The 26,210-nt window shown below is 38.2% G+C and overlaps 1 protein-coding gene across 1 annotated transcript in view; it reads right to left on the reverse strand.

Annotated features, from left to right (window-relative positions):
* Window positions 1-26,210, reverse strand: part of DNAH12 (dynein axonemal heavy chain 12) — a 222,817-nt gene that overhangs the window by 73,446 nt on the left and 123,161 nt on the right. The window contains exons 43-49 of the mRNA XM_047096900.1: window positions 19,848-20,009; window positions 13,262-13,456; window positions 6,543-6,676; window positions 4,573-4,735; window positions 3,518-3,598; window positions 2,745-2,921; window positions 1,358-1,489 (exon numbers count right to left, since the gene is read on the reverse strand). Coding sequence (XP_046952856.1) covers window positions 1,358-1,489; window positions 2,745-2,921; window positions 3,518-3,598; window positions 4,573-4,735; window positions 6,543-6,676; window positions 13,262-13,456; window positions 19,848-20,009 — 1,044 coding nt within the window. The remainder of the gene's footprint in view (window positions 1-1,357; window positions 1,490-2,744; window positions 2,922-3,517; window positions 3,599-4,572; window positions 4,736-6,542; window positions 6,677-13,261; window positions 13,457-19,847; window positions 20,010-26,210) is intronic.

Consider the following 26,210-nt stretch of genomic DNA (forward strand, 5'->3'; position numbering starts at 1 on the left):
TTTTTCTTATACATGACTGCCTCACCCACCTAGGCTCCCCAAGTGAGATAAAGAAGAGTAAGAAGAAAAAGATTACACATCACTCTGCCAGTTCTAGGATAAAGCACATAGTACTTGTGCTGGCAAAGATGTCAAGCAAGTAGCTCACCATCCTTTTTCCTAATTCCAGAATCCTGATAGGTAGGGTTGTAAGTGTGTGTATAAATGAGAATAACTTGGTAAAGTAAGAAGCTATTTATTTTCTATTATGCACGTACACACACATCCCAATTCCCCAATTCAGGAATTGAAACCTAGGTACTATAAATAAGCCTGAAAAGAAAATAAGTCCATAGATTTAGTTTAGGATGGATGTTATGCCTTCCTTTTTAAGGGCTATAACCTTGACTAATAATCATAATAACAACAGCTAACATATGGGATGCCTGGGCGGCTCAGTCGGTTAAGTGTCTGACTTCGGCTCAGGTCATGATCTCACAGTCCGTGAGTTCAAGCCCCACGTCGGGCTCTGTGCTGACCGCTTAGAGCCTGGAGCCTGCTTCAGATTCTGTGTCTTCCTCTCTCTCCGCCCCTCCCCCACTCATACTCTCTCAAAAATAAAAACATTAAAAAAAAAACAGCTAACATCTATTGCAAACTTATTGTTTATAAGGCTTTATACATAAGAACTTTATATGTATTATCTACTATATATATAATCCATATGTATCTACCTGTATGTATAATCTATATGTATCTACCTGTATGTATAATCTTTATGTATCTACCTGTATGTATAATCTGTATGTATCTATCCATATGTGCAATCTAATCCTCACATTAACTTTGTGCAGCAGGTACTATAATAATTATGTACTATAATAATTCCACAAAGGTTAATTAAGTATCTTGCCCAAGGTCACATGGCTGGCAGGACAGGATTTTTGAATACAGACTTTCTGGTTGTAGAACACATGCTTTGAACAACTTCACTATATTGCTTAACTCAGCAGAATTTTTTGAATGCTCTGAAATAACACCTATGTGGTTATAGAGAAAGTTCCTGAGAATCTTAGCTGGAAACATCTCACAAACCTCAGTGTTTATTTAATCCCACCCTGTGATAGCAGGTAACACTGCACAGACAGAAAAAGAAACAGAAGCAATTGGAAACACATTTTTCTGAGGCTGTACTGCCTTCGCTTTACCCTGGAATACATGCAGATAGTGTTTTCCATACTTTCTTCTGAATCTGTCCAATCTGGAAAACGAGGTTTCTTTCCTGAACTGGATACTGTTGACATTTAATTTGATAATAGTTACTGCAAGGTGTTATGTATAATCATGAATATGATTTAGATTTGTGTCTAGTTATTACCTTGCCTCCAGTTCCTGAAGGATCTGAAATTTTTTCTGGTTTTATATCTTTCATGACACAGATAGCGGCCATAACTAATTTAACACCAGACGGAGGATTCTTCATTGATTTCACAATTGTAATGTCAGCTGGCTAAATTGAAAGAGAACAGAGTACCCTCAGAGTACTTTATTTTTAAGTAATGAGAATTTAAAAAAATAATGTTGGAGAATAACATCAATTATGTTGGAAATTAATTGATTTACCGTAATTTCCAACAATTATGTTAGAACATAGCATTGATTTTCATTTGAAATTATAACTGGTTTTGGCTTTGCATAATTATAAAATAATTAATAAAAGAGAATTTAAATTCAGCACAGATTAAGACCAATGGTTCTCAAATGTTTGGGAGTTCATAGATCCTCATGAGAATATTGACACCTATGAAGCCTCCAGAAATATTTTTGCACGTATACAAAAAATTTGCATACAATCATATAACAAGCCCATACACTGAGCCCAGGTTAAGAACACTAAGTTAGATAAAGACTTAATTCTATATTTACTTATATATTAGTTTTACCAAAAAACTGAAGTAGAGGTAGACCCTAATTTAAACTTATTTTCTAAAAAGACATATATTGTTATGACAGACACAATAGATCCACATACATATCATCCATTCCAATATCCTTCTGACATTCTTTGCAATTGCTGGAAAGCTAACAACTATATATATATCTTAGTTCCTCATAAACTGGAGCTGTGGGTGGTCATTGGGTTCCGCCATAGATCACCTGAATGATACCAGAGTTCTGACTAAATAAACAGGGCAATGGGCAGGGTGTGAGGCACCTTGTTTGCTGATAGAGATTACAGTGGAGGCTCTGGAGGGTGGCTCTGCAGGCTTCTGACTCAGAGGGATCGTTCCTCTGGTAGGCCATTTCAGTTTGTCTTTGGGAGTCATTCCTGGCAGTTCAGCCTTGGATGTCTTTCTTCAGCTCTTCCAATACTTGTGTAATCCATTGACAGAATTCTCTAAGGAATCCTTTAAGGAATCCCTGTCTGCTTGTATTAAATAGAGACAGTTCTCTACCCTGCAACTGCAACCTAACTCATATAGCCTGATACCAGGAACAGTACAAGGCCACAGACTCTCAGTGAAAAGGGAACCTAATATCAATGATATTAATCGGCGAGGTTTGAAGGCATCATGAATCCTCTGAGTTTCAGAGGATGGAGTGCTAAGAGTCCTTGGCACACAGTGATAAACAGTTACTTAAACTAATGCTCGTGGTCATCTAGAGTGAAGTGCCACCCAGCGGAACAGAGCCACACCTAATGAAACAGGAACCTGTGACCTAGTTTGTCGATGAAACGCAAGGTAGTGAATTCAAACACTTGCCTTGAGTGTATCCAGGGCAGACAGGGCTGCTTCCAAGGCTGGAATTGCCTCAGCCAGGTCACTCTCACACTCGTTTTTCAGAGCTTGGGCTTCCTCAGCCTTGCCACTGGCTATCTCTTCATCTAATTTCACAAACTTTCTTTTTGCTTCCACTTGTGCAGACTCTATCTCGATAATCTAAAGAAAGAAAAAAACAAAGACAATTCCTTCAACATCCTATTGCTTTCTCCTTCCTAAAGGCAAAAGAATGTTTGGAGATTAGGGAATTCAACATATCATGTTGAAGGGCAGGAGGTCCCAGGATAGAATGAGGAGAAATGCGAATACATGGGACCTAACAGGATAATAGGCTTCCCGCTTCCTTTCAAAATCAACAGAACTCATGTGGGACTCCGGAAGATAGCCAGGCAGTAGAAAAGGGTAAGGCCCCTAAGATCTAGTGGTGTAGTGTCAAAAAATTAAGGCATATTTTCAAGGCTAATTTTACACATTTCAATTGTCGTCTGACATCAATTTTTAAAAACTCACGATAGGGACACCTGGGTGGCTTCGTCGGTTAAGTGTCTGACTTCAGCTCAGGTCATGATCTCACGGTTCATGGGTTCGAGTCCTGCATTGGGCTCTGTGCTGACAGCTCAGAGTCTGGAGCCTGCTTCAGATTCTGAGTCTCCCTCCCTCTCTGCTCCTCCCCTGCTCGTGCTGTCTCTCTCTCTCTCTCTCAAAAAAATAAACATTAAAAATAAATAAAAAATTAAAAACTCAGGATACTCTACCTGCATCATATGTGCATTTTCAATTTTAGCTTCTTCCAATTTGGGCTGTAATTGAACAAGCTCCATTTTCATTTCTCCAACCTAAACAGACAATTTGTCATTAAGTTTTCATAGCTACAAGAGCTACGAAAGCTAACCACAAAAAATTGAAACATAAAGCGTATCATACAGCATTAGGGCCAGCGAACCTTAACTTTTTCCCTCACTATTTATATGATAAACAAAGCCATGCCAGTTTTCTTCACAAGAGACTTTATCTTCCTCACGTATATGACAGAGCTGTGAGAGAATGCGGTTGTCATGGAAGAAATGCAGATAGAAAAAAGGTGGCAGGGTGGAGTGTCCCTATTATATGATGCATGGTATACAGTGCATATGAATCACCCAAACCTGTATTGCTTGCAGTGAACTAATGCTAGTAAGTATTACTAGCACTTGACTTATTTAAAAAAATCGTATATTTAATAAAACCTTATATTACAATAAAAAAAGGAAACTCAGGGGCGCCTGGGTGGCGCAGTCGGTTAAGCGTCCGACTTCAGCCAGGTCACGATCTCGCGGTCCGGGAGTTCGAGCCCCGCGTCGGGCTCTGGGCTGATGGCTCAGAGCCTGGAGCCTGTTTCCGATTCTGTGTCTCCCTCTCTCTCTGCCCCTCCCCCGTTCATGCTGTCTCTCTCTGTCCCAAAAATAAATAAACGTTGAAAAAAAAATTAAAAAAAAAAAAAAAAGGAAACTCAGACTTCCTGTATTCTCTCCAAATGCCAAAAAATTAAGAATAAAACAGGACTATTTAAGTCTGTATTTGAGTCTCGGAAACTTAGTGAATTTCTCTAAAACTGACTTTAACTCGTTTGTAAAATGAGGATCATTAGTGTCTAACTCACTGAGTGGTTATGAGGAATAACTGAAGGAATGTGTGTGAGGCACATAACACAATGCCTGGCACATAATGTATTCTTGATAAATTGTAACTCTTTGTTATTTATGATTTCTTATATTTCCCAATGAAAAATTATAATTATATATTACCGTTGTGAGCAGCTCATCAAATTTACCTGAGACTCGGCAAAAGCTAATTTGTCAAGCCCATTCACATATCGCTGTTTTGCTTCCATGACAGCTTGTCGCCTCTTAGTCAAAAGCTGTCGAAATGAGGCAATAAGTTCGAGGTAAGAAGTAGCAGTAACATAGTTATGCCGTCCTAACTGCTGCAAGAACCTAAGAGAGACAGATAACATATCTTACTCCAAAGTAATGAGTTGCACAGAGTAAGAAGTGCATTCAACAAAGCATCAACAACAAACCTATAAGAATAAAGGTTAATTTCATTCAGAAGCTGCTGAGTTCTTAAACTTTATAACATTCTAAGAATTCTCCACATAAGCATGCCCTGATTTCTTATCTGCAAAATATCAAATAGCAATGATGTATTTAAAAAGCACAAATCACCAAAGATGGGTATCAAAGGTGAGCAAGAACAAGAAAGATACAGGCCTTTTTATATGTGTCATAAGCTAGGAGGAACTAGCACTGTAAGGGACTCTAGATACTGTGTAAGGTAGGGAAGTGTCGTAGGGAGTGGTGTTGCAGATAGGATAGCAAGGACGAGTCCCCATTCCTTGCACAAAGTGTTGTCACTTTGGCTGAGTGGAGTATGGCCAGAAGCGTAAAACTACTACACATAACACATGGAAACAATGGAAGCAACATTGTTTCATGGCAAGTACACAGAGTAGAGCCCACTGCTTGGTGCACCCATCCAATCCAACCATGCCAAGAGGCTGTATGATTCTAGATAGGCAATATACTATGAGCGCTTGGCTTTACATACTTTTGAAATGAGGGTGTCAAGAGATGAACAGAGATGAAATAGATACTTCTGAGTTATCCACAGCCCACCACCCCTCTTCCCTTTTCTGAAAACTTCCATCCAGTGTTCCATCAGCAATGTTTGTTCTCTGAAACCTGCCACTTTAACCACAGCTGATTGGACTAGGGTTGGGCACTGGACACAAATGAGGCTTATCACATTTTGGGATAAATTTAGAACAGGGAGCTGGAAACAGCCAATCTGCCTGCCTGTTGGTGGAATTGCAAGAAGTAAACTTGAGAATCAAGAGGTAGACAATTTCCTCCACATGCAAGGAGATGTAGAAAACTCAGTCTGCCAAATACATATGATCTCATTTATATATTTATATGTGGAACCTAAAGAAGAAGAAGGAGGAAGAGGAGGAGGAGGAGGAGGAGGAGGAGGAGGAGGAGGAGGAGGAGGAGAACTAGAACTCATAGACATGGAGAATAAACTAGTGGTTCCAGAGGCAGAGGGTAGGGGTTGGGGAAATGGATGAATGTGGTCAAAAGATACAAACTTCCAATTACAAGTTAATAAGTTCTGGGGATGTAATGTGCCCTATGGTAACTATGGTTAACAATACTGTATTATGTGTTTGAAACTTGCTAAGAGAGTAGATTTTAAAAGTTCTCATCACAAGAAAAAATTGAGAAGAATGTTAACTAAACTTATTGTAGTAATAATTTCACATTATATACATATATCAAATCATTAGGCTGTACCTGTTAAATTTATATAATGTTATATCAATAATGTCAATAAAACTGGAAAAAAGTCAAATAAATGCAAAAAAAAAAAGAAAAAGAAGGAAAATACAGTCTACAAAGAGAAAGAATCAGAAAAGAGAGGCAAAATAGGATGAGAAACAGAGAAAAGATATTTCTGGGTTTAGGATGACTTTCTAACTCTTGTTTCCAGTGTATCTGTGATCCAGCTGTATTCTTTTTCTTAAGCTTTGTGAGATACCCTTGTATCTTTATAATAAATTCTCCCCTTTTCCTTAAACCTAGATTAAATAGTTTTCTATTCTATTGCAAGCTGAGATCTTAATTAAATGATCAGAAATGTTTAGAAGACATAGAAATCCTATTAAAATTTTGAGCTTTTCACAGAGAGAGACATGTTAAAATATAAGGCATTATTGTCATTTTAAAATTTATTAATATTAACCTTTCTGAAAGATCCATAATGGTAGTGTGAAAGTGTTTGCAGATTGGAACTATCTCTCGTCTTTCAACCTCAGTAAGCTCCAGTGTTTCTAAGAATTTCATAGCTACAAGTTCAAGGGCATCTTCAGGCCATGGCTAAAAATAAGAAAAAGAAAAACTTAAGACATTTAAGATGGGTAGTCCCACTCCAACTATGTAAGTGTCTTCCTGGATGAAAAGAATTTGGGGTTAAGAAAATTAAAACCTTAATTGGAAAAATAGAATTAGGTGGACTGAGGTCACAACTAAATCTATGAAAGAGTTTATAATTAAAGAGCAAATATAAAGGAAGCGTCAATGGTATTTTACCTAACAAGAATACATTACACTGCTTTCCTAACTCTTCCATTTGGACATCTAGTAGACATCCCAAAGTTAGCATGACAATGGCAGAGGATGCTAGTTGCCCACCTAATACCTATCAGCTCTTTTTCTTAAGGACTCCAATTTTATTCTAGATGGCAATAGGCCCAGCTAAAAGACCACATTGCCTAGATTCCCCTGCAATTCAGAGCAGATTAAGGCATATACACAGTTGTTGGGTGGGAACCTCAGGAAAGGCTCTTTAAAGGGTTAGAGCTGGTATGTATCCCTTTTTAAAAAGGTTTTTATTTAAATTCCAATTAGTTAACATACAGTGCAACATTAGCTTCAGGCATACAATGTAGTGATTTAACACTTCCATACAACACCCAGTGCTCATCACAAGTGCACCCCTTAATCCCCATCGCCTATTTCACCCATCCCCCCCCACCTCCCCTCTAATAACCATGTTTGTTCCCTATAATTAAGAGTCTGTTTCTTGGTTTGTCTCTTTTTTTCCCCTGTGCTCATTTGTTTCTTAAATTTCATATGAATGAAATTTTATGGTATTTGTTTTCTTCTGTCTTATTTCACTTAGCATAATACTCTCCAGCCCCATCCGTGTCATCGCAAATGGCAGATGTCATCCTTTTTGATGGCTGAGTAATATTCCATTGTATATATGTACCACAGCTTCTTTATCCAATCATCAGCCAATGGACACTTGGGCTGCTTCCATGCTTTGACTATTGTAGATAATGCTGCTATAAACATTGGGGTGCATGCACCCCTTCAAATCAGTATTTTTGTATCCTTTGGGAAAATACCTAGTAAGTACAATTACTGGATTATAGGGTAGTTCTATTTCTAACTTTTTGAGGAACCTCCATACTGTTTTCCAGAGTGGCTGCACTTGTTTGCATTCCCACCAACAGTGTAAGAGAGTTCCCCTTTATCCCCATCCTCACTAACGTCTGTTGTTTCCTGTGTTGTTAATTTTAGCCTTTCTGACAGGTGTAAAGTGTGTCAGTTTTGCCCTAACCTTCTATTATTCTATTTCTTTCCTGGGACACAGATGTGGAAGTTGGAGCTCCAGCAGCCACCTGAGACCATAAGATGAATTTGAGGGTAGAAACCACATGTTAAGGATAGTAAAGAAGAAAGAACCTTAGATTCTGATGACTTTGTCAAGCCATAAAAGCCCAGTCTTCTTACCTTCAGATTTTCTTCTATGAGAGAGAAAAACTTCATACATTTAGCTTGGGTTTCTGTTATTAGCAGTCCATCATAATTCCTGTTATGACATCCAGAGCTGAACTTTTGATTTTCTTCCCCCCAAATTTGCTTCTTTTCCAGCCTTCCCGGTCTCAGTGAAAGGATTCCTCTGCTTTTCCTGGAACATGCCACCTGTGTTCCTGCGTCTGGGCCTTGGGTCTTGCTATTCCCTCTGACTAGAACCCTCCTCACCTAGACCTTTGATGTGGTTCTCCGTCACATCTCTGCAGAAAGGCCAACTTATTAGGAAGGTCTTCCCAGAGCACTCATTGTAAAACACCACTCCTTTCCTCATTTCTCTCTTCCTGGTCCTGAATTTTCTTCTTAGCACTTAAAAGTACACAACGTAAATTTTTTTGTCCATTTGTTCATTGTCTGTTTCCCCTGACCACTAAAATGTAAAATCCATGAAAAGACTTTTTCTCCCTGCCATTATCTTCAGTACGTAAGACAGCACTTGTCAATAATGATTCCAAATATTATTCGATGAAATAATTTATACTAAATGAGCAATTAATTTTTACTTGCTCATTAGAGTATTTTCCAAATTTCATTTAGATTCAACAAGATGCTTGTAATTATTTTCCTTTGTGTCAGACAATATTCATTTTAAGGTCAATTTTTCTCAGTGTCTGGCCCTCCATTCTAGTGAAATTCAAACTTTTTTGACCTAGTACACCATTAGTAAAAAAAGTTTTAAACACACACTGCCAGTATATGTTTAGTTTACTAACAGATTGTATTCATGTTATACTAACAAATTTTTCAAAGAGGCTTCTAAAGATTGAGATCAGTGAATTTTTGTAAAATGCCAGAGTAAGTGAATGTCATAGGAGTCATACATCACTGAAAACATTACAAAGGTTTATCTTTGTGTTCTGGGTGCTTTTTTTTTAAATTATCCTGTTAATCATGAAAGTTTAATAACTATCTGTACTAGTTAGAATATTTATGGCCACAGTGACAGAAACCAGTCTTACTGTGTCTTCAAAGGGAATGTATCATTGTATATAGTAAGAAGTCTAGAAGTAGAGTACTTCCAGAGCTGCTTAATTTAGAAGCTCAGTCATATCAAGGATCCAGTTCTTTCCAGCCTTTTGCTCTACCATTCTCCATGTACTTTATTTTACCCTTGGGCTTGCCCCATCTTGGTGGCAAGAGGACTGTTGCAGCTATGGACATTACATCCTCAAACAACAAGTTTGAGAGACAGAAAAGGCCCTTTTCCTACCATGTAACACTTCCTATAGTGAAGAGTTATACTCTTCTTACACTAATCCCCAAAGCTTCCCAACAGACTTGAATTCAGGATCCATTGGCAAGGAGTAGGTCATGAATAGGCTCATGTATAAACCAATCAACAGTAGGAGGCATGAGAGCACCAAAAATGACTTGGACGAGCCAGAAATCAATCCCTGTGATACATGACTACATGGAGGGTGATTTTCCAGACAAAATCAGAATTCTATAGACAAGGATGGAGTGGGTAGAAAATGGCTACTGACAGGAAAACATCATGAGCTAATATTGCAAGGTATGATACGCCCTGGGGATAAGATTTGTTGTTTAAATGGTCAGTATAAATCCATATTTTAGACAGCCTTCTTCAATATGTTCTAACCAATATCTTGTCAGATCTTGTTAAGTAGTCACTGCTTTTGCTTCAAGATGTGGCTGACACAGAGCTCAAGCTAGCTCATGCTGGTTTATGCCATTTTCTTAAATCCATTTAGATCTTCATTATATTACATCTTCAATTTTCAGTTTATCACAGGGATCCCTCAGGGCACCTTACATACTATCTATGACATATGGTCATCTGACATACAAACTGAGTAGGAGTAGACTGTTAATCCATATAAAATATTTCATACAAAAATGAATGAATATTCCAGTAATTCCTTCCCTTATCATCTGAATTTCTTTGGTACCCCTGGTAAGTACACACGCTACTTTGAGACTAAAGATCTAGCCAGGGCTCCTGGGTGCCTCAGTTGGTTAAGCGTCTGCCTCTTGATTTTTGGCTCAGGCCATGATCTCATGCTTTGTGAGTTCGAGCCTCTGTTTGGGATTCTCTCTCCCCCTCTCTCTCTGTTCCTTCCCCCCACTTGTGTGCTCTCTCTCAAAATAAATATATAAAAAAAAAAGAAAAAAGATCTAGCCAAAAATTCAATGCTGTCCTGAGCTATGGGACACATAGTGGTTTATACTCACTTCCTGAACTTCACAGACCCCGGCCCCAGACAACGCCATTAGCATCATTCTGACACAGATCCTCTATCCCCCACTGTTTCACTGCAAAACCTTTATTCCTCTGTTACCCACCTAAATTCCCTTATCTATTTGCAACTCCCAGCTCCCTCTTTTAAAAAAATTTTCTCAACAGCTATGAATCGCTTATAATAGAATACAAAGTCTATGGTTATGACAAAGATATTCAGAAGTAGCCAACTATCCTTATAAGATTTCATGAAAGAAAAATTTATGGTTGGACAGAGTTGGGTTGGTTTTTGGCTGCTTAATAGATATAATATTAAGATACAGTTTACATAAATCAAAATTGTTTCACACAACTTTTATTATTGTGTAAACACTAAAATATCCACTAGCTGAACATATGTACAGTCCTCAAAAGGGAAAACTAGTTGGGCGCCTGGGTGGCTCAGTCGGTTAAGCATCCAACTTTGGCTCAGGTCATGAATGATCTCCCGGACTGTGGGTTCAAGCCCCGCATTGGGCTCTGTGCTGACAGCTCAGAGCCTGGAGCCTGCTTTGGATTCTGTGTCTTTCTCTCTTTCTGCCCCTCCCCCACTTGTGCTCTGTCTCTCAAAACTGAATAAACATTAAAAAATATTTTAAAAAACAAGGCAGAACTAGTTTTGCAACTGATAAATAGGTAAAAGAGAATAAAACAAATTAGCACCAGAAATTTATTTTTAATTTATTTTAATGTTTATTTATTTTTGAGAGAGAGAGAGACAGAGACAGAGCACGAGTGGGGGAGGGGCAGAGAGAGGGAGACACAATCTGAGTCAGGCTCCGGGCTCTGAGCTGTCAGCACAGAGCCCAACACAGGGCTGGAACCCACAGACCCTGAGATCATGACCTGAGCCGAAGTTGGACACTCAACCGACTGAACCACCCACATGCCCAAAGAAACTTATTTTTTTTAATTTTTTTAATGTTTTATTTATTTTTAAGACAGAGATACAGAGCATGAGTGGGGAGGGGTAGAGAGAGAGGGAGACACAGCATCTGAAGCAGGCTCCAGGCTCTGAACTGTCAGCACAGAGCCCAACGCGGGGCTTGAACTCATGAACTGTGAGATCATGACCTGAGCCAAAGTTGGACGCTTAACCAACTGAGCAACTCAGGCGCCCCCAAAGAAATTTATTTTTAAAAGAAATTGTCCAGGATACCTGGTGGCTCAGTTGGTTGAGTGTCCAACTTCAGCTCAGGTCATGATCTTGCAGTTGATGAGTTCAAGCCCCACGTCGGGCTCTGTGCTGACAGCTCAGAGCCTGGAGCCTGCTTCACATTCTGTGTCTCCCTCTCTTTCTGTCCCTCCTCTGCTCATGCTCTGTCTCAAAAATGAATATAAACATTAAAAATTAATTAATTAATTAAATTAAATAAATTATCCAGGGTCAATCTATAGTCCGCATTCTTTTGGACATAAAACAATTAAATAGAAGATACCATGAGCTACTATTTTTTTTTAACATAATTTATTGTCAAGCTGGTTTCCATACAACACCCGGTGCATGAGCTACTATTCTCAAGGGCATAAGTACTTTATGGTCTTACGTAGGCAGTGACAACCTGCCTTAAGGTTAAGTGAAGTGGCAGCCTTCATCATTTGCTGCTGGCTTGACTGAAATGTCCACTCAGTTGGTCTTCCTGTCTCTTGTTTTGCCCTATTCCAAACCATCCCATATAGCCTCCAAGTATTTGGATTTTTTCCTCTAAATATGTTAGCTAAATATATGTTAATGCCCCCACAATGTCTTTGGTGCAAAACCAAATTCCTAGGCACATTCACAAATTCCATATGACTTGGCACCAACTCAAAGCTCCAGCTTAACTCCTGCTACCCTCAGTGCCAGTCACCTGTACCAAACTATATGCATTTGCCCAAATGAGACATGCCCGCCTCACTGTTCTCCCTTTGCACTTACTATACCTTGTGATGGTTAGTTTTAAGTGTCAATTTTACTATGGGCCACCAGGTGCCCAGATATCTGGTCAAACATTACACTGGATATTTCTATGAAGTGTGCTTTAGGAGGAGTTTAATATTCAAATTAATAGACTAAGTAAAGCAGACTACCCTCCCTCATGTGAATGGGTCTCATCTAATCAATTGAAGGTCTGAAGAGAATAAAAATACTGAACATTCCTACACCCCCCAGAATAAGGGGAACTCCTTCTGCCTGACTGCCTTCAGTTTTTTCCTGCCTTTGGACTCCAATGGAAACATTGGCTCTTCCTGGGTCTCAAGCCTGCTGGCCTTCAGACTGGAACTTACACCATTAGTTCTCTTGGGTCTCCAGCTTGCTGGCTGCAGATGTTTGAACTTGTCAGCCTCCATAATCATGTGAGCCAGTTACTTATAATAAATACATGTATAGATAGATAGATATAGATATCAATATCAACAGATATAGATCTACCTATATATCTTTTTAGACATATATATGTGTGTGTGCGTGTATGTGTGTGTGTGTGTGTGTGTGTGTGTGTAATACATTCTCTTGGTTACTAATACACTCCTCCTCTATGTATTTCATTTTCATAGTTTAGAGATTCACTGTCTTAATAAGTACATCTTTTCCACACCAAGGTTATAGCTCTTTTATGTGATTGTGATGACTCCTTTACCAACTGCCTTTTCTATCTTCCAGTCTAGAATGTGAGCTCCTTGTGGGGATCATGTAGACTTATCAGTCCCTGGCACCGAACATTATGCCTGTCATTAGAGCAAGCAATCAAGAAACAAACATGTGCTGAATGTGTATCAATAGAGCTTGAGTAAGATTTCAGAAAAATTCTAAAAGATTTAGTTGCCCATTCCCCCCACCCCTCTGCCCCCAAATTACAAACCTGAAACCAGTCAATGGTACAGCAATTGATGAGGGATGGGAACTGTCTCAAGCGATTCCGAAAAGCATCTCCAATGGGGCTAAAGGCCACTACAACATGAAGATTATCTTTGCAGCGATTCACAAAGAATGCAAACAGGGCCAAGGGACTGAGTTCATAGTGTTTACTGCCAGCCTGAGCTACAGGACGAACACCCTAGGGAAATAAAAACCTTGTAAACAAAATCAGACAATCTGATAATGAGATTAATAACTACCGGAATGTTAAGAATTTTTACTATTCCCCTTGTAAATATCTTTAAAGTTTTTATATCAATAAAGTGACTTTGATATAGTTTGTACTTCTTCCAACTCCATAATTCTATAATTTGAAAATAAATATCTGTCAAGAATTTAACTTATAAAGGTACTCACAAAAAGTTCACCATGATATATGTATAGGACTATAATTCAACGTTGCTTCTAAGAGGAAAAACCTAAACAACCGAAGTGTCCAGTTAAAAACATTATAAAGCATTCATAGGTTGTAAATTTTATACAACTGTTAAATGAAATGCATTGATGAATGTGCTATGTCAAGATCAGCAAGATAAAATAAGTGAAAAGAAAACAAGTTATGAAACAGTGTGTAATATGATCTTTGTTAAAAGAATACATAGGTGCATGTGTGAGTACATACACACCCGTTTATGAAAGTAATCACAGAAACTATTAACAATAGTTACTTTTGGTGAGATGGACTTAAGGGGGAGTATGAGAAGAAAGGTTTCACTTTTTGTTTTGGACTTTTTTTTGGTTTGTATCATTCTTTTTTTTCATTCTGGACATTTTTATGCTATTTGAACTCTAACTTTATTCTTACAACATTGTTATATTTAAAAAATGTTAATAGGGTTGTCTGATAATGAGATTATGGGGGACTTTTAACTTTCTTTATCTCTACACGACTTTGGGCATCATGGTTCCAAAACCAAACTTCTTGAATTCAGGTCACAGCCTGCAGTTTAGTACCTATGTGCCCTTCGGGCAGGTTATTTAACCTCTCTGTAACCTAATTTCCTCATCTGTAAAATGGGCAAAAGAGTACCTATATCAGAGGGTTGTTGAAGGATCAATTGAGTTATTACACATGAATACATGCAATAGTTCTTGCTGCATAGTTAAGTGACTGTTAGCTTTTACTTCATATCCTGCCTTTCTCCTTGTTCAGAGCACAAAAAAATTTCATAGTCAATAAATTATCTTATAAATAGATTTAAAAAAATGTTTTGATAGCAGATATAAGGAATGGTCACAATGATCATATAAGTTCTGTTGCTACTGCAAGGAATTGATTTCTCAAAGAATTCTCTATTGTAGATATGTTCTGCTTTATGGGATATCTATCTTCATGGAAAATTATAAATTGACTCTGTATATACATTATGAGAGTAATTCTCAAATTATGATTATTATGATCAGTGTTAGTCTACGAAATTATGTTCAGGTGGTCTACCTGCATTAAGTCTGAGTTAATACTCGAGATGCAAATAGAGAAAGGTAATATATGGTTGTAACTGCAGAACAAAAGTTTGCGAAAAGAGCTAGGATGGTAATTTAAGTATGGGGGTTATTTACATAGAAATAATGGTTAATGCTTCTAGGTAGGTAAGCTGTCTGTAGGAGAATAGTCCCCCCCCACCCCCTCCCCCACCCCACACACATATATTTTGTGAACAGGACTGATTCAGGGGTGTAAGAAAATGAGCAGCTACTGAAAAAATTAGATAAATGGAGTAAAATTTCACAACACTCAAGGGAAAGTAGAATTGAAACTTATGTTCACACAAAAACCTGCACACAAAGGTTTATAGCAGCTTCATTCATAATTGCCCAAACTTGGAAGCAACCAAGATGTCCTCCAATAGGTAAATGGATAAATAAACTGTGATACTTTCAATCAATGGAATACCACTCAGTGATAAAAAATAAATGAGCTATCAAGCCATAAAAAGATATGGAAGAACCTTAAATGCAGACTGTTAACTGAAAGAAGCCAATCTAAAAAAGCTACATACTGTATGATTCCAACTATGTAACATTCTGGAAAAGCTAAAATTATGGAGACCATAAAAAAGAGCAGAGGCTGGTAGGGGTTCAGGGGAGGAAGAGAGACATAAATAGGTGGAATTCATTGCATTTTTATGTCAGGGAACCTATTCTGTATGACACTTAATGGTGAATACACATCAATATTCATTTGTCAAAACCCATAGAATGTACAACACAAAGAGTGAACCTTAGTGTAAGCTAAAGAATAGATCTCACGGTTTCTGAGATCAAGCCCTGTGTCAGGCTCTATCAGAACATGAAGACTGCTTGGGAGTCTCTCTCTCCCTCTCTCTCTGCCCAACCCCTACGTGTGCTCTCTCTAAGTATATAAAAATAAAAACTTAAGAGAATAATGAATTACATGAAATATGAATGAGAATTGTAAAAAGGAAATGAGAAAATATCACTAAGTGTGGCGAATAAGAAGTCCCTGTTTTGGGGCACCTGGGTGACAGAGTCCATTAAGAGTCTGAATCTTGATCTCGGCTCAGGTCATAATCTCACTGTTCATGCATTCAAACCCCACACTGGGCTCTGTGCTGATGGCATGGAGCCTATTTGGGATCCTGTCTCTCCTTCTCTCTGCCCTTCCCCTGCTTGTGCTTGCTCTCTCTCTCAAAATAAACAAACTTAAAAAAAATTTTTTTTAAGAAGTCACTGTTTTATTCAGGAAGACACTGAAATAATTTAATTCTGCAAGGAAGGCAAATAGAACAGTGGAAAAAATAGTCTGGAAAGGAGGTCTGAGGCTGGAACTCTATTGCTGAAGTCAGAGACATGTGCTGACATGTCTAAAAGGTATTCTCTAAGCAGGGTCAAGTCCAAGCCATACAGGCCAGTTATCAGAAGTGAGGTTTAAACTAAAATCTTTGTCAGAGGGATAAAGTAAGCAAAGCCTAAGACGTAGTCTTCAAAGGGGGATGTACAGGATAGTACAGAGTATAGAAAGAAATTATAGAACTTCTTTCATATTACCTTTTCAACTTTATTTTTCTAATAAGTTTATTTATTTTGAGAGAGTGTGTGTGTTTGTGTGTGTGTGTTCATGTGCATGCACACATGCGCTCAAGTGAGTGGGAGAGGGGCAGAGAGAGAGGGAGAGAGAGAGTCCCAAGCAGGCTCCACACTGTCAGTGCAGACCCCAACATGGGGCTCAAACTCATGAACCATGAGGTCATGAACTGAGCCAAAACCAAGAGTCAGACACTTAACTGACTGAACCACCCAGGTGCCCCTTACCTTTTCTATTTTAAAAGGTCAGCATAAAGCAAAGAGAAACAGGGATGTATTCTTTCATCCACTTCTTTGTGGATGAATTGATATGATGTTCCTAGACTTGGAATGTGAAGGAAAGAAGTTCTTAAGGTCACTGCTGGATCATACCACAAAAAAATACTGAAGCAGCAATTCTTATTAAAATAACACCAGCATTCTTCACAGAGCTAGAACAAACAATCCTAAAATTTGTATGGAACCTGAAAAGACCCCAAATGCCCAAAGCAATCCTGAAAAAGAAAACCAAAGCAGGAGGCATCACAATTCTGGACTTTAAGCTGTATTATAAAGCTGTAATCATCAAGACAGTATGGTTTTGCCACAAGAACAGACACTCATCAATGGAACAGAATAGAGAACCCAGAAACGGACCCACAAAAGTATGGGTAACTAATCTTTGACAACGCAGGAAAGAATATCCAATGGAAAAAAGATAGCCTCTCCAGTAAATGGTGCTGGGAAAACTGGACAGCGACATGCAGAAGAATGAACCTGGACCACTTTCTTACACCATACACAAAAATAAACTCAAAATGGATGAAAGACCTCAATGTAAGACAGGAAGCATCAAAATCTTAGAGGAGAAAACAGGCAGCAACCTCTTTGACCTTGGCCACAGGAACTTTTTACTCAACATGTCTCTGGAGGCAAGGGAGACAAAAGCAAAAATGAACTATTGGGACCTCATCAAGATACAAAGCTTCTGCACAGTGAAGGAAATAATTATCAAAACTAAAAGGCAACCGACAGAATGGGGGAAGATATTTGCAAATAACAATATCAGATAAAGGGTTAATATCCAAAATCTATAAAGAACCTCTCAAACTTACCACCCCAAAAGCAAATAATCCAGTGAAGAAATGGGCAAAAGACATGAATAGACACTTTTCCAAAGAAGACATCCAGATGGCTAATAGACACAAGAAAAGATGCTCAAGATCACTCATCATCAGGGAAATACAAATCAAAACCACAATGAGATACCACCTCACACCTGTCATAATGGCTAAAATAAACAAACTCAGGCAACAACAGATGTTGGCAAGGATGCGGAGAAAGAGGAACCCTTTTGCACTGCTGGTCAGGGAATGCAAACTGGTGCAGCCACTCTGGAAAACAATATGGAGGTTCCTCAAAAAATTAAAAATAGAACTGACCCAGAAATTGCATTACTAGGTACTTATCCAAGGGATACAGATATGCTGTTTCAAAGGGGCACATGCACTCCAATGTTTATAGCAGCACTATCAACAATAGCCCAAGTATGGAAAGAGCCCAAATGTCCATCGACTTATGAATGGATAAAGAAGATGTGGTACACACACACACACACACACTGGAATATTACTCAGCGATCAAAAAGAATGAAATCTTGCCATTTGTAACAATGTAGATGGAACTAGAGTGTATTATGCTAAGTGAAATTAGTCAGCCAGAGAAAGACAAATATCATATGACTTCACTCATATGTGGAATTTAAGATACAAAACAGATGAACATAAGGGAAAGGAAGCAAAAATAATATAAAAACAGAGAGGGAGACAAATCCTAAGAGACTCTTAAATACAGAGAACAAACTGAGGGTTGCTGGTGGGTGCTGGGTGGGGGAAAGGGCTAAAGGAGTAAGGGCATTAAGGAGGACACTTGTTGGGATTAGCACGGTGTTATATGTAAGTGATGAATCACTAAAATCTATTCCTGAAATTATTATCACACTATATGTTAAATAATTTGGATTTAAATTTCAAAAAATATTAAACCAATCTTGAAAAAATAAAGGTTTCTTGGGGCGCCTGGGTGGCGCAGTCGGTTAAGCGTCCGACTTCAGCCAGGTCACGATCTCGCGGTCTGTGAGTTCGAGCCCCGCGTCGGGCTCTGGGCTTATGGCTCAGAGCCTGGAGCCTGTTTCCGATGCTGTGTCTCCCTCTCTCTCTGCCCCTCCCCCGTTCATGCTCTGTTTCTCTCTGTCCCAAAAAAAATAAATAAAAAACGTTGAAAAAAAAATTAAAAAAAAAAAAAAAAAAAGAAAAAATAAAGGTTTCTCATTTTTGTTTATCTTTTCAAAAAAAATTAAAGGTTTATCAATTTTATTTATCTTTTCAAACAAAATACTGAAGCAATGGAAAAGTTTTGTAGCAACATGACAAGATGAAAAAATAAATAGCTAAAGTGAACAGGAAAGTTTAGCAAAGCTTAGGAATACCCACTCCCCAGGGGTGGCTATTTCTTGGATGAGAGTAAAGGGATGAATTTTTCCTATGAATCAGGAAAGTCACTATTTTTTCATCAGTCTTGGCCACATCCTTGACATTACCCAGATGAAAGAGAGAACTTGGGATCTTTTCTTTACTCCTTTTCTCCTTCCCCACCCCAGGCCACAGACTGGTAAGATACCATTTACTGAGGGTTTTCTAAGTACCTAATGCTCCATAAATGCTTCATTTCATTTGACCTTCAGACCTCACAACAACCCTATGTAGGAGGAACTATCATGTATATATATTAGTTCCATCCCATACAAGAGAAATGCAGGTGCTTCAACTACTAGGGTGAATCCATTTTACTACAGATGTTATCTCTGGAAACTGAAATGAAGCATCCATCTATGAGTGATATATTCTATGGGTAAAAGTAGTTATAGCAACAAGAAAGAAAAAGCACTAGTAGAGATCTTGTGTAGGAAGATATTAGAAATGGGGGTAGAAGGAGAGGACATCAAACGTGTTGGCATTTCACAACTATCTTTTTTTGTCTATTAAATCACAAAGCACGATTTTCACACGTCAGAATTGTTGACACAAGTAGTTTTACTAAAACTACTTTAGTACTTTAGTACTTGTCTTTACTAATTTTTAAAAAATTTGTTAACCAGTGGTAAACCATAACAGCTATTCAAGCAGTGTTTCAAAGTTCTATTTTTTCTTATCTTTGCAACCCTAAAATGTGATTTAAAATGTCTAATCACTCATAAGACATACTAAATAAAAGAGATGAAATTGCCATCATTAGGAAAAAATGAATTATAAAAATTCTATCTCATAACTATGGTAGAAGCCATTTGAAGTTTACCAAAAAAAAAAGATATATTAAAATAGTATACTTTAAATTTTTTAATTACAAAAATCCTATTCACAAGCTGTACTTATTCTGAAGAGCAGAGAAAAAGTTGCTAGACAAGAACATTTCTGTGCTGGGAGTGGCACTCCCTAAGAAGCATTTACCTCCATCACTTCCTGTTTTTCATCTGCAGCAAAAATGTTAGGTACTTCTCCAGTATTGAGCACACTGTCAATATCCTCTAGAAAAGCTTCCTCTTTAATCTGAGTGTCCGTGATTAGAAAGACTGTCTTCTGGCCCTTCATGCCCACGTCCCTTAATAGAACCTTAAAATAAAAATACACTTGTAAGCAGAATGTGGTACACATCTGTTGTTTTTGCTTTCCCTTCCTTTCCCTTCTTTTGAGAATGATATCTCAATTTTAGAGTGGTACCTCTTTCCACTTCTGATGGGGCTATTTTTCAGTGTCTCCAATTTTCCCATCCCCTGAGTAGGAAACCCCAACTAGTCAGAGTTTCCTGAGCCTTTAGACATAGTTGTTGATTCAGAGGAGGGCATGATTTTAAGACAGCCCAATGAGATTCTTACTTCAGGGACTAAGATGGATTTGAAAACAGAAAGAATCTCTGTCATTCTGAGAGGGAAGATATAAGACCAGTAATCTAAAACTGCTAGGGGCCAACAGTGTTGTCTCATGGAATGAGTCTGTTGGAGAAGGAACCAAATAGAGGTGAGCAGTGCCAGGAGATAGAGTAATTACCGAGTGCTTAATTTGAGCTCCTAAATTCAGCCATATCAATGCCTTATCTACCTCTGGACCCTTCTGTCATGTAAGCCAATTACTCCATATTTTGCTTAAGTTGGTTTTTTGTTTTGTGTTGTGTTGTCAATTGTAACCAAAGATTCCCAATTAATATAAAGATACGGACTCAGTGGCATAGTGGAGCAGACTTGTTTAGGATGCTAGAACTAATCGTTAAAATTTCAGAACTTGTGAAAAGATTTTTAGACACAGCATTAAAAATTAAATTATATAAGCTTATAATTATAATAACAAAGGTAACAAAACATAAATCTTATCACTTCTTATATTTACTACTATTTATCTTATGGAAATTATTTAAATTTATTGTTGTCTATACAGTAAAATACCATATAATGGTGCTCAAACACAGAACTCTTCCCAGCTCTGTTTTCAGTGACATCATCCATGCATAAGTTTCAATCATCCATGGTGGGAGTTTTTACACCACAGAAATTGTCAAACGCCAGAGGTTCTCCTGAACCCCCTGGAGAGTTGGTTGTTAAACATTTGTCAGTAGTCCACTAGATATATTTCAGGTGAAAACAGCATTACTTCTCCGCAAATTTTTATTTATTTATTTATTTATTTATTTATTTATTTAATTATTTTTAATCTTTATTTATTTTTGAGAGGGAGAAAGACAGAGTGTGAGCGGGCGAGGAACAGAGAGAGACAGACACAGAATCTGAAGCAGGCTCCAGGCTCTGAGCTGTCAGCACAGAGCCTGACATAGGGCTTGAACTCACAAACCGCGAGATCATGACCTGAGCCAAAGTCAGATGCTCAACCAACTGAGCCACCCAGGTACCCAAATGATTTTTACATTTTTTAATGTTTATTTATTTTATTTTTGAGAGACAAACATAGAATGTGAGAGGGGGAGGAGCAGAGAGAGGGAGACACATAATCTGAAACAGGCTCCAGGCTTTGAGCTACCAGCACAGAGCCCGATGTGGGGCTTAAACCCACAAACTGTGAGATCATGACCTGAGCTGAAGTCGGCCGCTTAACTGAGTGAGCCACCCAGGTACCCCCAGCAAATGATTTTTAAAATAAACTTCTATTTCTAGATTATATCTTTTAAATAAATCATATCACTTAAATAAATGCTGAATGTTAATATATACAAAATTATGCCTTCCCCATAAAAGTCATCCTCCAATATGGAAGTTGGTGTGTTCCTAGAAATACTTTTCTATCAACAAAACTAGTAAAGGTAGCTTTTAAATAAGTATTATATCTAATCATATCAGATTTGTTTTTAAAGAGCTTTTTCTTCAAGGCAGAAGGAATAGAGTTGAATTACTTTGAACATTCTGGCTTGTCTAGGGGCCACCTGAGGCACTGATTTCTGTCTCACCTGTCTTAGGGCACTTATGGGGAACAGGGCTTAGTTTTGATATGAGGTTGGAGGCCACTGAAAACAGACGCAAGTGCCCTTACAAAATGGAGCAGCAGAGACTCTGAAGTTCCACAGGAAGGTGCCAGGGGGAGCAAGAGATTAGGGGCAGTGGAATACAACAAAAACCAATACCAACAGATCATGAGAAGAAACAGGAAATTAAGATAGCCCAAGGCACCTGTATATACTAGAGTACACAAAAGTGCATGCACAACCCATAAAAAAGATGTACCCCCCCAAAAAAAGTTCTGAGAAGTCCCAGATTTTCTAACATGGTGATTGGTGAAGATTCCACGCTGCAAGAAGCCAGTCTATAAAGACTGGGAAAGGTGGCAGTTTATCGAGTGCTCAAAACTCAACAGATCACAAGACATACAAGGAAACAGGGAAACATGGCCCAATCAGAAACAAAAACAAAATAAACCCTAAAATAACAAAAACAACAAAACAGATCTAAGAACTACATAACAAGAAACTCAAAATAACTTTTAAAGATGCTCAATAAGCTAACAGAGAATACAGATAGACAACTAAAGGAAGTCAGGAAAATGGTGCATGGACAAAATGGGAATGTCAAAACAAATATAAACTATTAAAAAATAACTTAGAAAGAGTCTTATGGGATACCACTAAGTGAGATGGTATACATACATAATGGGATACACATTATGGGAGCACGAAAAAGAAAAGACGGGGGGAAAAGGCAGATAACTTATTCAAAGAAATTCTCAAATCTGAGGATAGAGGTGAACAAATGAGGTAGAAATAGAAATTCAAGAAGCTCAGGGACCCCTGGGAGGCTCAGTCGGTTAAGCAGCCAACTTTGGCTCAGGTTGTGATCTTGCAGTTCATGAGTTTGAGCCCCGCTTTGGACTCTGTGCTGACAGCTCAGAGCCTGGAGCCTGCTTCTGATTCTGTGTCTCCCTCTCTCTCTCTGCCCCTCTCCTGCTCATGCTCTCTCTCTCTCTCTCCCAAATAAATATTTAAAAAAATTAAAAAAATCAAGCAGTTCAACAAACTCCAACTAAAATAAACCCAAATAGACTCACACAACAAGGCACATTATAATTGAACTGTTGAAAGTCACAAATAAAAAGGGAACCTTGAAAACAGCAAGAGAAAAACAATGCATCACACACAAGGGAGCTTCCATGATATTACCAGCATATTTGTTAGCAGAAACCTCGGCAAGAGGGGAGTAGGATAATATATTCAAAGTGCTGAAAGAAAAGAAAAATCTGTCCACCAAGAATACTGTATCTGGAAAAATTGTCCTTCAAAACTATAAAGAAATTAAGATCTTCTCAGATAAAAGCTGAGGAAATTCATTAACACTAGATGTGCCCTTCAAAAAATGCTAAAGGGAGGGGTGCCTGGGTGGTTCAGTCAGTTGAGTGTCTTACTCTTGGTTTTGGCTCAGGTCATGATCTCAGGGTCATAAGATTCTCTCTCCCTCTGCCCCTCTGCCCTGCTCACACACACTCTCTCTAAAATAAAAATTTTTTAAAAGTTTTTAAATTAAAACCTTCAAAAAAAATTTTAAAATAAAGAAATACTAAAGGGAGTCCTTCAAGTTGAAATGAAAGGATGCTAGGGACGCCTGGGTGGCTCAGTCTGGCAACTGACTCTTGATTTTGGCTCAGGTCATGATCTCATGGTTGTGGGATCAAGCCCTATGTCGGGCTCCACACTGAGCATGGAGCCTGCTTGGGACTCTCTCTTCCTCACTCTCTGTGCCTCTCCTGTTTGAGCACACCCATGTGCACGCACACGCTCTCTCTCTCTCTCTCAAAATAAATAAACATTAATAAACAGAAAGAAAGGATGCTAGACAGCAACACAAAGCCATATGAAAATATGAAGTTCTCCAGTAAACATATGGACAAATAAAGAACTCTGTATTATTGTGATTTTAGTGTATAAATTCACTTTTAATTCCTGTATAGAGGGGCGCTTGGGTGGCTCAGTTGGTTGAGCGTCCAACTTCGGCTCCGGTCATGATCTCGCAGTCCGTGAGTTCAAGCCCTGCATCAGGCTCTGTGCTGACAGCTGGGAGCCCGGAGCCTGCTTCAAATTCTGTGTCTCCCTCTCTCTCTGCCCCTCCCCCACTCATGCTCTTTCTCTCTGTGTCAAAAATAAAAACATTAAAAAAATTAAAAAAAAATAATTCCTGTATAGAATCTAGAAGACAAAAGCACAAAAACCTTTATAAACCTTTATGTTAATGAGTACACAGTCTATAAAGACATAATTTGTGACATCAAAAACATAAAGGGGGGGCAGATGTAAAGGAGTAGGTTTTGTGTGTCCGTTTTGTAAAGGAGTAGTTTTTGTATGTGATTGCAGTTGTTACAAGTTTAAAATAGATTACTACTTTAGGATATCTTATGTAATCACAATAGTAACTCCCTCCCCCTCCCCAAAAATCTAGTTTTGTGTATATTCTATAAATGAGAAGGGAGTCAAAGCATGTCACTACCAACAATCAACAAAACACAAAGGGAGGCAGTAAGAGAGCAAAGGAGGGACAAAAAAGGTACAAACATTCAGAAATGCCAAATACACATAGGGGAAGGGAAGGAAAAATAAGACTGAAACAGAGAGGGAGGCAAACCATAAGAGATTCTTAAAAACAGAGAACAAACTGAGGTTTGACGGGGGTAGGGAAAATGGGTGATGGGCATTGAGGAGGGCACTTGGTGGGATGAGCACTGGGTATTATATGTAAGTGATGAATCCCTGTATTCTCCTCCTGAAGCCAAGACTACACTGTATGTTAATTAACTTGAGAAAAAAAAAAGCGCCAAATACAAACAAAACACCAACAGTAAATCCTTCCCTATTAGCAACGACTTCAAATGCAAATGGATTAAATTCCCCAATCAGAATATATAGTTTTGCAGAATGGATTTTAAAAACAGGACCCAATGATATGCTGCCTAGAAGAGACTCACTTTAGACCAAAGGGCACACCATTGGTTGAAAGTGAAATAATGGAAAAGATGTTCCATGAAAATGGTAACCAGAGGAGAGCAGGGCAGCTATACTAATACCAGACAAAATAGTAAAAAGTTGTTATAAGGGACAGGAAACATTACATAATGATCAAAGGGTCAATTCATCAGGAAGATGTAACAATTATTTATGCACAAAACAGCAGAGCTACTAAGTATATGAAGCAGGGGTGCCTGGGTGGCTCAGCTGGTTAAGCATCTGACTCTTGGTTTCAGTTCAGGTCATGATCTCACGGTTCTTGGGTTCGAGCCCCTTGTCAAGCTCCACGATGTCAGTGCAGAGCCTGCTTGGGATTCTCTTTCTTTGCCCCTCCCCTGCTCGTGCTCTTTCTCTCTCTCAAAATAAATAAATAAACTTAATTTTTCTTCCCCTAAATATATGAAACAATGACAGAATTGAAGGGAGAAATAGCAACACAATAGGAGGAAACTTCAACGTTCACTTTTAATAAGGGCTAGAAGAACCAGACAAAATGTCAATAAGGAAAAGGAGTATTTGAACAATACTATAAACAAACTAGACCTGACAGACATATATAGAACACTCTACCCAACAAGAGCAGAATATACCTTCTTCTCTAATGCACATAGGACATTCTCCAGGACAGATCACATATTATGCCACAAACAAGTCTTAACAAATTTAAGAAAACTGATACCAAATCAAGTACCTGTTCTAATCACAATGGAATGAAACTATGAATCAACAGAAGGAAAACTGGAAAATCTGCAAATTCATGGCAATTAAACAACACACTATTAAACAATAGATCAAAGAAGAAATCACAAGGGAAATTAGAAAATTTCTTGAAACAAATGAAAATGAAAAGTCAACATACCAAAACTTAGGAAATGCAGCAAAAGCAGTGCTAAGAGGGAAGTTTATAGCTGCAAACACATCAAAACAGAAGAAAGATCTCAAGTCAACAGTCTAATTTTACATCTCATAGAACCTCAAAAATTGAATAAACCAAATCCAAAGCTAGCAAGAAAAAGGAAGCAATAAAGATTAGAGGTAAACAAAATAGGGGATTAAAAAAATCAGTAGGAAAAAAAATCAGTGGAACTTAGAGGGTTTTTTTTAACCAACGAAATTAATAAAATCTAGCAAGATTAAGAAAAAAGAAAGAAGATTCAAATAACTAAAATTAGAAATGAAAAAGGGGACATTACAACCCATGCTACAAAAATTAAAAAGGATTATAAGAGGGAGCATGGATGGTTCTGTTGTTTGAGGGTCTGACTCTTGATTTTGGCTAAGGTCATGATCTCGGTGTCATAGGATCAAGCCTTGTGTCAGGCTCC

This window comes from Lynx rufus, unplaced genomic scaffold (assembly GCF_022079265.1).
Source record: "Lynx rufus isolate CCGP_SWC_20201006 ecotype Redwood Valley unplaced genomic scaffold, mLynRuf1.p SCAF_4, whole genome shotgun sequence".
Classification (NCBI taxonomy): Eukaryota; Metazoa; Chordata; class Mammalia; order Carnivora; family Felidae; genus Lynx; species Lynx rufus.